This window comes from Styela clava, chromosome 3 (assembly GCF_964204865.1).
Source record: "Styela clava chromosome 3, kaStyClav1.hap1.2, whole genome shotgun sequence".
NCBI classification, from domain to species: domain Eukaryota; kingdom Metazoa; phylum Chordata; class Ascidiacea; order Stolidobranchia; family Styelidae; genus Styela; species Styela clava.
Genome location: NC_135252.1, coordinates 3,658,178 through 3,671,596, shown reverse-complemented (window position 1 = coordinate 3,671,596; position 13,419 = coordinate 3,658,178). Strand labels below are relative to the sequence as shown.

At 38.2% G+C, this 13,419-nt stretch overlaps 2 protein-coding genes across 2 annotated transcripts; one reads left to right on the top strand and one right to left on the bottom strand.

Annotated features, from left to right (window-relative positions):
• The first annotated feature begins 8,222 nt into the window (after positions 1-8,222).
• LOC120342719 (NAD-capped RNA hydrolase NUDT12-like) lies at positions 8,223-9,877 on the top strand. Its single transcript, XM_039411682.2, has one exon. The coding sequence runs from the start codon at positions 8,276-8,278 to the stop codon at positions 9,638-9,640; it is 1,365 nt and encodes a 454-aa protein (XP_039267616.2). The 5' UTR covers positions 8,223-8,275; the 3' UTR covers positions 9,641-9,877.
• On the bottom strand, positions 9,866-13,119 carry LOC120342710 (protein EFR3 homolog A-like). Its single transcript, XM_078111341.1, has 2 exons — positions 10,523-13,119; positions 9,866-10,280 (listed from the first exon to the last, which is right to left on the bottom strand). Exon 1 carries the CDS (start codon positions 13,058-13,060, stop codon positions 10,625-10,627), a length of 2,436 nt encoding a protein of 811 aa, XP_077967467.1. The 5' UTR covers positions 13,061-13,119; the 3' UTR covers positions 9,866-10,280; positions 10,523-10,624.
• Positions 13,120-13,419: the final 300 nt, after the last annotated feature.

Below are 13,419 nucleotides of genomic sequence, written 5' to 3'. Positions count from 1 at the left end.
TAAAATTACTGATCAAATCCGAATTGTTCTGGTTGTTTTTCAACTGTTTTCGAACCTTCATCACTTTTTTTCACATTTCTAGCTATATATATATACGGCTTTTTAGCTGCAGTATAGAGTTGGTTCTCTTATTGGCGATACATCTAAAATATCAAAATGAACTCCATTGATCACATTTTTAAAAGACACTGACGTTAATCTTGTATTCCCAGCAAGCACATCGTATTCTGTTGCAGAAAGTTCCCTTTCGGCGTCTTTCTCATAGATTTCAGGACTCGAGTTGGTTTCATACATTTGTGGTAGATTCTCTCTATTAATTAACCGGAAAGTCATTGGTAACTTGATGTCAGTCAGTCAGTCAGTAGTTTATTTTATCACAAACCGAATGTAAACATTGACGAACAAAATTGAAAAAATGAAAAATTACATTTCAGTGTGAAGGGAGACGCGATAAACCAGAGAAGGTTATCGAGCAGCGTCACCTTTGAGGCAGTGAGTCTAATATTAAATCATAATGAGAAAGAAGTCAAACATAAAATACTAACAAAAGCCGGACTTGAGACGCCATTAAGCGACCCGTTAACCCGGATAATAACGAAAGAAAGCAACTCCAGACACGACAGGCCGCGGTCGCCATGGTGATGTAATATGATGATTCACGAATATGTTTCGCTTTTAGTGGGTGGATGAAGATTTTCTTCTCCAGGTCGCGGATGAATGCTTCCTTGCAGACGCGGTAGATTTGCATTTACAACATTGCCGTTCGACGGTCTATCATCGTGCCTGAATTTGATGCTGTTGTCCTTAGATTTATTATTCGGGTAATTACGATTTGTTTCAGAGCGATCAAAACTGTTTCTCAGTCATATACGATAGCATTTGTTCTTTTTCTCGTAGTCTCAGACTTTCTGAAGCGATGTTGTCATGACGTTTCACTGCCTGACAAATAAATTTTCTTGCTAATTTTTTTAATAGCCAGTTTTTTTAATGTTTTCTGAAGCATTCCTCAGGATGAGTATACATACGTATTGTCAAACGCATAATCAAAGTCTTATGAAATCTTTTTCTGATTTTTAGACTCTTTACAGTTTGTCCTAGCAGTTGAACAATGAACGAGATCGAGAATTTATCATGTCTAAGTATTGCGGTTAAAAGCAACGCTATCTTTTTAGTTAAAGGAAATGTTATCAGCCAAAATAACCAATTCCTGGGATCTTTGAACAGATGATGCAAAAATCCACCAATGTCCTTACTATTCACAGAATTTTCCAGTATGTAATCGTCATGAGGAATTCCGATGCTGCCCGAAAATAATTCTGCTCCAACATACAGATTGTTTTCTTTTCTCGGGTGATTAACGTCGGTGAAGAATAATACTTCAGATACAAAATTAACGAATGCCAGCAAAACTTGTAAGGCACTGGGGAACAGTATGTTCCCCAGCTTTTCATTCTAGGGGGCGTGTTTCGAAATTTAGGGGGTGGTAAGTAATTTGCTATTAGCGGTAAAACTATTTGTATTCCTAAAAAGTTGGTATGTATTTAAGAAACGATGTGCATGATGGGTACCCCAAGTTGATTGACGGCGAGCCGAAATACACAGCAGAATAAAATTTTAGGGCCAGAAAACGGTAGCGAGGAAAAGTGCGCGACGACACGGCTGGGGTCGTGTCTGAAGAAAATTTTGAGAAATAGGCACCAAAATAGGCTCTAAGCTTGATTTTAGATACACCTAGCATCGCAGTTTGTTATGTATTTAGTTGATAGAATTCCCGAGAAATAAATAACAAGCACGGCTTTCATCAAGTAATTTGCAACTGATACAGTGACTAATTTAGTTACTTGCTTATCTAACATATGGCATCGTATGAATGGCTACCTATGGCTTGTTTTGTTACACATTTCACATTTTTTTTGAACATGTTTGTTTGACTTTTGTATGAATTAAGCAATAAATTAAATTTTGAAATACGCGAGTCAACTGATCATAATGGCGCATAATGTTGTATTACTTCAGAACTAAAATATTTTGTTGGCAAGGAAGACAAATCGCTGAAGTTTGATTCTTTCCAATGAAGAAATGAAAACGCTGCCATTCATCTAAAAAATGTCTGTTTTCAGTGCCTAGTTTTCGTTTTGTGACATCTTTAACCTTTCTTAATATACGACTGATAACTAAAATATTGCAGTGTATAATACGTAAGATACCGGTATAATTCAAATATTACGAAATAAACGTGCTTAAACTGTGATAATGATGTAACGATAGACGGTATCTAAAACATAAAAAGTCCCACAGGAGGTGTTAAACTATTTGACTCAAGTCCGGCGGGCCATTTTAAATCGTTACGCGGGCCGTAATTGGCCCGCAGACCGCGGTTTGGAACACTCTCATCTACACTGATAAATATGCCATAGTCGTTATATTTGAATACAGTTATACTTGAGTTAGGGGTTACAGTGTGGAATCGCACCTTAAAATTAGGCGGGGGGTAGGGAAATCGCTGCTGATGAAGTGCTTGATTCGCTCACGCAAGAGCGCGTGTAAAAACGCGAGCATTTGCGACATTTTGACCTGTTGATACAAGTCAAAGTCTGGTTACTAATAAAACTGTCATTTTTTGTCAATTTGCAAATTTAATATTGCCGTATTTACGATTGTTGACTAATAAATATATTTATTGCGACGTCACAAATAAAGATATTTTATGTCGTTAGCTAACGCACTTGAAAAAAGCGATTATTTCAATACCACCGGATCAAAATAGCCAAACTCAAACGTATTGGCGGCAAAAGTTGAAATGTTTTGCCCTAAACTTCATCAAAGGTATACAAGTATTCTTATATAGTGATTTAATTGTTTCAACACTCAGTGTTTTTTTATTCTGATTAATTGCTTGCTTGTCGCAATATCGAGATAATCGCTCATGTATTACTCCATTCTAATCGCAATCGAAGAAAAGTGTATAATTTCATATAATAAATAAAATATAAATTACACCACAACAGAAGAATTGCAAATTGAATTGAATTTAATAGCAGGCGGAACATACATTGAAAGAAACGTTTCCCGAGAAGACAAGGTTGACTTTGGTTTCTTTCTTCAAGTCTCATATTGCTGATGAAAAATTCCCATATATATTCTAAACTGGAAACAACTTTATTCAAAAAATTACAATATTCTGTATCTTTGCGTTGATTCTATTTGAAATAGCACAAATATTAGGAACATTGTTTTCACATTTCATTTACATGCATTTGATGAAACTATGCTTTGCCCTGCTTGGTTGATGCCAAATTTAGGTCTCAAAATCGACAATTCGCAAATTCGGACATTTTAAAATTTTTCTGAAATCAAAGAAGCTACCATATCAAATATAATAAATTTCATGGCTTAGGGGTGGTAATTATTTTGCTAGTTGTAACCCATAAAACGGGTGTTACCTTTTTGATCTACCATCTGCACTGATACATGCGACACTTTATGATTGTTCAAATACTATTATATTCAAGTTTGGAATTTAGAGCCTGATGTGGATCTCGTTTATGAAAAAGCGTGGTGGTTTGGGCGATTACACTATGGATAAAAGTGGAGACAAATGTTTTTGACTAATCTCATAAAAAAAACCAAAAACTTTCACTGGAGAGATTTCACCAAAGTTTTCAGTTGATCTCGCGAAACGAGAGCGAAGCGCACTCTAGTTCTATTTATTTGTATAACTTTGGTACTGCATAGCAAGGCCGCGCAATGAAATCCAGATAACCACGCAAATTTGGAGTCAGGCAATAGAATATGGCCAAGTACATGTAAATGGGGGAGCGATTCCGATAAGTCACATTGGATAATATTCCGTGGTCGTTAATGTTCGCTTTTTCACTGATACATTAGCCATAATTATTCATCCACGACCTACGCAAATTTTAAAAAAGCCGAAATTAGCACGCTGTGATGGGCGGGGGAGCTATTTGCGTTCCATACTTTCATACAGAAACGAATCAAGATCAGGCGAATAAATAATTTCTGTCAAATACCACAAGAAATGCATTACGCGCCACGGAAATTTGAAGTCTATCGTCAAACGAGAAAGCCTTCGATAGATCCCGCAGCAATGAGACAGAAGCACACTCTATATATCTGTGGGCCGAGCCACAGAACAAGGATAAATATTTCCAATTCAGTGATCTGAGTGCTGTGGTAAACACAAACGAGATACAAGGACTAGTCGAGATTGCCGTAGAGCAAGAGGAGGTGGTACATGTTAGCGTAAAAGTCACATTGGGCTTGTCAAAATGCGGTCAATGCGAGTCAAAATAGGGATAGCGATATGGGGTCGAGCCAAAAAGGGTATGTCAAAATATGGTCGATTGGGGTAGATAGCATACGATAGTCCCTATAACTTCAAACTGCATGCTAACCTTGTGCTCAATTTTAGATTTATAAACGGCGTTGTTTCGCCATTCCTGAACTGACACGCATGTGGGCTACCGCATTTTCTCATCACTATTTTGGCACGCATCGACCGCAGTTCGCCATCCCTATGTTGACATTCTGGCCTTTTTTGCATTTTTTTGCTACCACCACTATAGTAAAGCAGGGATTCTCAAACTTTTGGTGTTATGGAGCCCGTGAAGATGTTGACTATTATTTACGGAGCTCCACGAAAAAAATTTCTAATATATAATAGAAAAAAATCCACATTGCTACTTACCGATTAATGTTTCTGAGAAAATTAAAATTACTTTATTTGATGACGCGGATGTATTTGCTTGCTGCTTTGTATTTTGAAAATAACAAATAATGGCAGCAGGTGGTAATTGAAATATGGCATTATTTATTGGGACTTATAGATCATTGGTTCGCAACCTTTTTTATATCGCGGCACATTATTGAGGTCTGCAAATATTCGCGGCATACCTGTCACAAAACTTGAACATTTTCCCCATCATCAAGATTTAAATTAAAAAAGCCGATATGCTAACTTTCGCTTTCAACTGCCTATTGGAATCATTTGAAATATATTCAAAAATGAAATCTTTTGGTCGCACATCAATAATAATTCTGGCACGGCGGTTGGAAACCACTGTTATAGACAGTATGTTCCCCAGCTTTTCATTTTAGGGGGTGTTTTGAAATTCAGGGGGTGGTAAATATTTTGTAAATTATAAAAATTGGCTATGCATTTGGCAAACGATCTACACCAGGTGGTTCCGAAAGTTGATATGATCGCGGACCAAAAATTGAAGCAGAAGAATATTCGGGGGCCAGGAAAGGGGTGCGACAAAAAGGGCCCGACGGCACGGCTGGGGTTCCGAGCGCGCTCAAGCGCCCGGAGAAAATTTTGAAACATAGGCATTAAAATAGGCTACAAGATTGATTTTAGATACACTCAGCATCGCAGTTTGTCATGTAATAAAATTAATAATTATAATAGTAAGGTGATAGAACAACCGAGGAATAACAAGCACAACTTTCAACAATAAATTTGCAACTGATAGTGACTAATGAAGTTATTTGCTGAACTAGCATGCGGCCCCGTATAAATGGCTACTTGTGGCTTGCTTTTTTACACAAAAAACATTCCAAGTTTACATATATAAAAAAACGAATAACGCATTCAAAAGATTGTCTGTCAGTCTGAACTGAAATTTTGATTTGTAAGGTTCATAATTGTGTTGTTAGGATGCTTGATGCTGGAAAAGTTACTTTTTATATTAGGAGAAATGACTTCCAAAACTTGCAGCATAAATTCGCGGAAAAATTCCCCTTCAACAAACGAGCGAATCTTTTTAGCGATGTTGCGGGCTACAATATAACTGGCCAATAACGTAGATTCACTTTCGTTTGATATTTCTTTGAACATGTTTGTTTGACGTCTGTATGAATTTAGCAATGAATTAAATACGCGCGTCAACTGATCATAATCTGAAGAATGCTTCGTCTCATAATGACGGCTGATGTTGTATTCCTTCAGAACTGAAATATTTTGTTGGCCAGGACAAATTGCTGAAGTTTGATTCTATTCAACAAAGAAATAAGAACGCTGCCATTCATCTAAAAAACGTCTGTTTTCAGTGTCAAGTTTTCGTTTTGTGACATCTTTAAGATTTCTTAATATACGGCTGATACTTGAAGTACTGTCGTATGTGATGTCGTACGCGCGTCAACTGATCATAATCTGAAGATTGCCTAGTCTCATAATGACGGCTAATGTTGTATTAATGTATTCCTTCAGAACTGGAATATTTTGTTGGACAGGACAAATCGCTGAAGTTTGATTCTATTCAATAAAGAAATAAGAACGCTGACATTCATCTAAAAAACGTCTGTTATCAGTGTCAAGTTTTTGTTTGGCGGATAAAATACTGTCGTATGTAATCCTAATGCTGGTACGTATACAAAATATACCGGTGTTACCGGGGGTGTTTGTAATTTGGGGAGGGGTTAATTACCGCCTTGTTGTTTCGACGCTACCGTTGTTAAATTTTATTGATGCTGTTATTGCTTTTTTGGACAGTTACAGAATTAGCCAAGTCAGTATTTTAATGAGTAACCTAACCGAATAGTTTTCGGAACCCTCACGCATGCTAGGGGTTGCACACCCAAAAGGCCTTCCATAAAACCAATATATAACCTTTTCCATCGTCCAAATCCGGCCCTGCATGGAGTCCTGGGGCACTATCTGGATCACTCTGAGAGACTATGGCCTTAATCAGTGGTTTCCAAACTTTTTTCTTCGCGACCCCACAACGAAGTATAGCAATCAATTTTAATGAGTTCAATCTAATGGGAACAATATTGAAATAAAAATAATAACCTGTTCACTGAGGCTTGGAGGTAGGGAGTGGTGACCGCTCTGCGGCCCATGGGCCGGGGCCACGGCCCATCGAATTGGGCCTCGGCCCATCAGGCTATGGGCCGCGGCCCATCAAGTTGTGTAAAGAAACTATTCACTTGGCTAACACAGACAGTCCCCGAACTCATAATAGAACTATAATGTAAAAAATCTGAATTTTTTTGTCCTAACCCTAACCTGGTACACATACTACAGGAGTATATTTTTTTGGTTCGAATATTGACAATTTGGTAAAAATTGAAAATTTTGTCAAGATAATTGAATTTTTCTTGATGGGGCCGCGGCCCATCAAGCTATGGGCCACGGCCCATGTGGCCCAATTAGATGGGCCGTAGAGGAGTCACCACTCCTGTAGTGGAGGTATCTATTCCTCAAGGAATCCGGAATTCTGAAATGAGAGAAATATATTCGGGCGGATTCTGTTTTGAGGGACTCACAACCACACCTCTGATTGACATAGGATAGGATTTACATATTTATCCCGGGGAGAGGAAAGCCGGCTTAACCATATGGCTAATCAAGGCCCTTCGTCCGGTTGCCAGTCCATGTCGGGTATGGGATTAGTTTTAGTTATTTGTTTTTTCGGAAGCATGGACTTGATGGTGGAGGAAGCCGTACCGTAACCGACCAGCGGTTACGTGAACCACCCTACGACGGCGAGGAGTCCAGCAATCCTCTCGCACATAACTACCCCGCATGGGACTCGAACATGCGAACCCACGCAGGGTAATAAGAGATGCCGTGGCGAGCGTACTCCTAACGCTTAGCAGGATGAGCAAAACCGCCGCGCCATAGAGATATGTATTGGTGGTATCTGTATTAGGACAGAATATGATTTACATATTTATCCCAATTCCCAGGAAAATTCCTAATACAGTAATATGGCGAACCACGGCCTCGGTGGCGATATGACATGAGATTATTTAGCCAGTTATTTGTTTTCCGAAGCGTGGAATTGATGGGGGAGGAAACTGTGAACCACCCTATGTCTGTATGTCGGCGAAGAGTCCAGCAATCCTCTCGCACACTACTAGGCCTATCCCCGCATGGGACTCGAACCCACGTACTGACGCAGGGTAATCCTGTAAATTCTATCCTATCCACGGTATGTCGGCGAAGAGTCCAGCAATCCTCTCGCACATAACTATCCCCACATGGCATTCGAATCCACGCAGGGTAATCAGAGGTGCGGTGGCGAGTGTATTCCTGACGCTTAGAACTGTCTGACTGTAGCATGATGCGTCACACTGCAATATTAACAACATTTACCTTTCATAAATACAGCATTGTTGACTTGTTCCCTGTACTCCCTGCCAATTTTTACTCCCTCCCAATTTTTGGTATGGAAATATAATTATGAGTGATTTTTCAACTTGCAAATTACAGGTCTAGTAAACTCATTTTTCGTTCGTTAATTTTGGCATGAACAATGCTTTGGAAGATGTTTCGAATTTGCGGGGAAGCAATGCGCAAGCTGAACTCACCGAACGCTTTTTTAGGGCTGCGTCGGATGGCGATGTGAATGCCATCCGAAACACGCTCAGCTTCTTTCGTTCAGTCTCGATAGATCATAGAAATGATCATGGCTGGACCGCACTAATGCTCGCTGCAAGAAATGGTCATAAAGAAATAGTGAAGTTTCTGCTAGAGAATGGTGCGGATCCTAGTTTAACTACTAGGACTGGCCAAAGTGTCACTGACATTGGAACATTCTGGAATCAAAAAGGTGTTGTTGACACTCTTTATAAGTTTTTAAAACCCTCATCATCTCGTTTGGAGCATGTCAACTATTTCGGAACCAATGCAGCCAATAGACAGTCTTATCAGCGGAAAGATGTTCAATACATTGAGTCTCTTAAAACTTTGGGATCAACTCGATATGCAGTTTTTGCTGAATTGGAATTATTGATCTCAACAAACAAGTCTAGTAAACCATCAGTGTTGTTTCTGTCATATGACCAGTTGAATGCAGTGGCTGATAAAGAATATGATGTCATTTACATTGGCAAAGGTTGCTTGGGAAAAAATAGTGATGATTCTGGTATTGAACCAGATACTATTGCTTATTTTGCAATTAACTACCGACATTTTCCCAGTGAAGAAGGCTTTCCTGCGAAGGAATTTGGCGGTGAATTTTCTGGAAAAGGATATGCGACCAGAATGATGATGTTACCAGTCGAAGAATCTGGACTAGTTGCCCAAGCTCGCTCAATTTTAGCGTGGCATGATCGATACAGATTTTGTCCAACATGTGGAAGTAAAACTAAAATGGCTGAATCTGGATACAAAAGAAGTTGCTTAAATTCAGAATGTAGAAGCCATAATGGTGTCCACAATACATGTTTCCCAAGAATTGACCCAGTGGTAATCGTTCTGGTTGTGTCACCAGATGGAACGAAATGCTTGCTTGGTAGACAAGCAAGGTTTCCACCTCGTATGTATTCTTGCTTAGCAGGATTCATGGAACCAGGGGAATCTGTTGAGGATGCGGCAAGGCGTGAAGTACATGAGGAAAGTGGTGTTGAAGTTGGTCGTTTGGAATATCATTCATCCCAGCCATGGCCATTTCCGGGACAGCTAATGATAGGTCTTGTTGGGTATGCAGTCTCAGAGAAAATAACTGTAGATCAAGAAGAGCTTGAAGATGCAAAGTGGTTCACGAGATCGGAAGTTGCAGAAGCACTTGCAGGGGGCTTTACGAAAGATAAAGGCCTCCTAGTTCCCCCAAAGCATGCCATCGCACATCAGCTTCAAAAGGCTTGGGTCAAGATGTCAGCTAATCTATAATTATCAGCAACAATAATTGAAGGATCTATGCAAAGGCGTCATCAATTGGAAATGCCAGAGCAGTGATATGTCACCCTGCATCTTTTTATTATTAATGTAATTGTATATATATATATATAATAATGTTCTAATTATTTATTATCAATCCCACATTTTGACTTCACCGAAACAATTATAGTGGTTGCTTTTTCCTACCTCATCTTACCCAATGCAAAAAAACTCCGATCAGGTCCTACAATTATATTTACGACTTTCATGTTATAAACAACTAAAATAATACTCTATCAGTGATTATCAACATTTGAATAAATAGTAAGTTTTGTTATTAAACACAAATCAACAAATTTATATTAAATTGTGCTGGTAGTTTATACTAAAGCCTAAGAGCAATCAAGTTTCCTGATTTAAAATGGACACAGTGACAGAGCCAGGAATTTTATATAAATTTGTTCCGTCTGACAAGTTTTAATGAAATATGTACAGTTATATATTTCATCTTTACAATCTCTCAGTCCTGCAAGTTTGTGATGACATATTACAATTTACAGTACTCCCGTAGTATGTGTACCATGTTAGGCCATAATTTTATTCTTATTTTAGTTCTATCACGAGAATGTCTGTGTCAGACAAGTGAATATCCATGATGTGCCATTAAGTACCTTTCATCATTAGCATAACAGACAGCACGGGTACCAGGTTAGGCCATAATTTTATTCTTATTTTAGTTCTATCACAAGAATGTCTGTGTCAGACAAGTGAATCCATAATTTTATTCTTATTTTAGTTCTATCACAAGAATGTCTGTGTCAGACAAGTGAATCCATAATTTTATTCTTATTTTAGTTCTATCACAAGAATGTCTGTGTCAGACAAGTGAATATTCCCCTGCCCATAGGTTTCAGTCCCTTTACACAAGTTGACGTGAAATAGGCGTACAAAATTAGTTACCTCTATATTGGTACACATACTTCTGGAGCACCCAATTTACAACACACATATGGAAGGAAAAACTAGATTATTAGACCCAGGTCTACAATCTTCCGGCATGGCATAGGGCAGCATAGTAATGTTATTTTCATTTTGTGAAGAGCAGCTCTTGTTAATCAGATCAATGAGATGTTGACTCGATGGGGTCTTTGATTGCACTTCAGAAACCAACTGCTCAAAGGTGGATGTCATAATATGGTGTGCTGCTTTCCGTTTAGCCTCTTCCACATCAGAGGGTGATGGTGCTGGCTCCATTAGTTTTCTTTTCAGATAATCAAAAGTTATCATTTTGGATGTCACTCTACCATCATCTGAATCTGGTTGATCATCAGCTGGCCCAGGAATTTCAATTCTAACAGAGTCTGCATCAACAAAGCTCTTTTTTAATTGAACACTTTCAGCTTCACCTGGGTATGTTGGGATAAAAGTTTGTGCCAGCCTTTCTGATTTGTACATGCTTGAATCATTTAGAGATGCTTGGATTGGCTTTGCTGAAAACAGCAAATTATCATTGATATTTGAAGGCAGTGGGATAATGTCACCTTCTTCATTGAATGTGAAACATGGATCTAAATATTCTAGTTTGTCATCCTTCAGCCGTGCCTGCATTACACTAGTTACATATTTCACAAATCCAGAAACTTTCGATGAAAATGCAATAACACACATGCTTGCTGATATCATATTTAGTAGTAATGTTTTGTTTTTTCCATCCATTTCTTGTTCTTCCATACTTGGATGTGAGCCCACCGCTTCATTTTGCAAAGCGAGCATGACTCGACATGCATCGACAAGAATATCAGGTGAAGAAAGGCTAATACATATCATACTTGCACATTTATATAAAGCCACATAGTTTGCAGAGATGTTATCATATTGACAAGAGCTTTCAAATATATATTGCAGCAAAGTGGGAACTTTTCGTTCTATGAAGTCTGTATCTGTCACTCCTACTTCTGTGATATTTAGGTTCATATTTTCTACACCAGAAATTGAATTAGAAACAATTAACGAATCAGAATTCTTTTCTCTATCGAGTAAACGTATAAGAACATTTTGTATAATCAATCTATTACTGGGTGATGAAGCAGTTGACACTTTAATGAGTGGGTCCAGTAAACTTGAGCTGAGGCCCGACAGATTTTTACTTTTATAGTTTTCGGTGATCCGATATAGACTTTTTAGGGTTAAATTCAGCAGTCGTTGATGCTTCTTGTCACTGGAATCCGGAATGTGTAAGTTTTTATTTATAATCTCTTTTGCTTTGGTTACAAAAAACACCATAGCTTCTAACTTTTGAAAGTCTGGTAGAACATTGCATAAAACCCCAATAGTGTTTATAAAAGCCTTTTGAAAAATTTCTTGCTCCTTGTGATTTTTACTTTCAATTGAATATCTGAGATGGCGCGAAAGTTGACTGAAAACTTCAACTACTGCTGGCCCTATAGGTGATGAAGATGGAATAACAACTACAGCACAAAGAACCTCTAGCATACTCGCTTTCAATTTTCCTTGATCAATATCTTGATCATCCAAATGGTCAAGCAGCATTTTTACAATGACATGAGTATATTGAGCTTGAATCGCAAACATGAACACCTTGAAACATTTGATTGCAAATGTATTCACTGGATTCCACTTTTTGTGGGCATCGAGATGAGCAAGGGCTGGACGTAGAGCAGAGCCGACATTACCATATGCTGCTCTTGATAACAACTCTCGTAAGCAATCTCCGGCATTGATGCCAATATTTTCTACTGTGTCTTTATTGTGTGCAAAAGATTCTCGTCTCCCAGGACTTGGTTCTTGTGTCTGTTCTTGCATCATTACATAAAGTAATGATGGCACAATTTTGTCCATGTGTTGTTTTTGCCATATATTGACTTGAAGCTCATCTGCTACAGTTTTTCGAATCACACCATGAATACCGCGAACGCCATGGCTTTGTATCTTTTTTCTATCTCTCATATTATCTAAGTTAGAATGACACATTGCACTGAATTTTGATACAAAAAAGTCATAGCGTCTGTGATAAGATGCAGTATCCTCTTCTATCATAGAAAATTTGATGAAAGAATTTGTTCCGACTGCTTGGAAATCAAGGTTGTCAGATTCTAGAAGATTGGCAACCATTCTTAAAAAGCTTTCAACAAAGGAGTTAATCTGCTGAGCATGACAAGCTAAAAGAAGTTGATCAAGAGCTTCCATTGCTATGAAAACAGATGCATCTCGTTTGCGGCTGATGCTTCTTGTTAGTCTGTGGGCAAGATATTCTCCTATTCTATCAAGTTTTTCAGGAGCCGAAACTGCATAGTAAGTCAATTTTTCCATTTCACTACGAACAAGTCCTCCATCATGCGTAGTTGGGAATATATTATCAACAAGCCTTTTGTAACGAGGACGAAAAGCAGGACAGCACATACAAGTTGTCATCTTTTCGGTAACTATTGCATCAGTTTATAATTAAACTGTATCCTAAAAAATAACAATGCATACATTATCGATAAAAATCATAGTATACGACTACGAGCTATACTTTCCAAATAACTGTTATTTGTTTTGTCTAAAAAACAGCACACAGGAAATAAAGTGGCCCCAATGCCATTTTACATCCAATACTGCAATATGTACCGTATATACATATATCAGTATGTTAAATACATTTTTGAATAAATTCTAACAAAATTGTGCAATGTGAAACTGTGGTCCCATCCCATTGATATTGAATTGTCCAGATAAACAACTTTAAGCAGATCAGAGTTCAACCCTATATTAGTGTTGACTATGTTGGC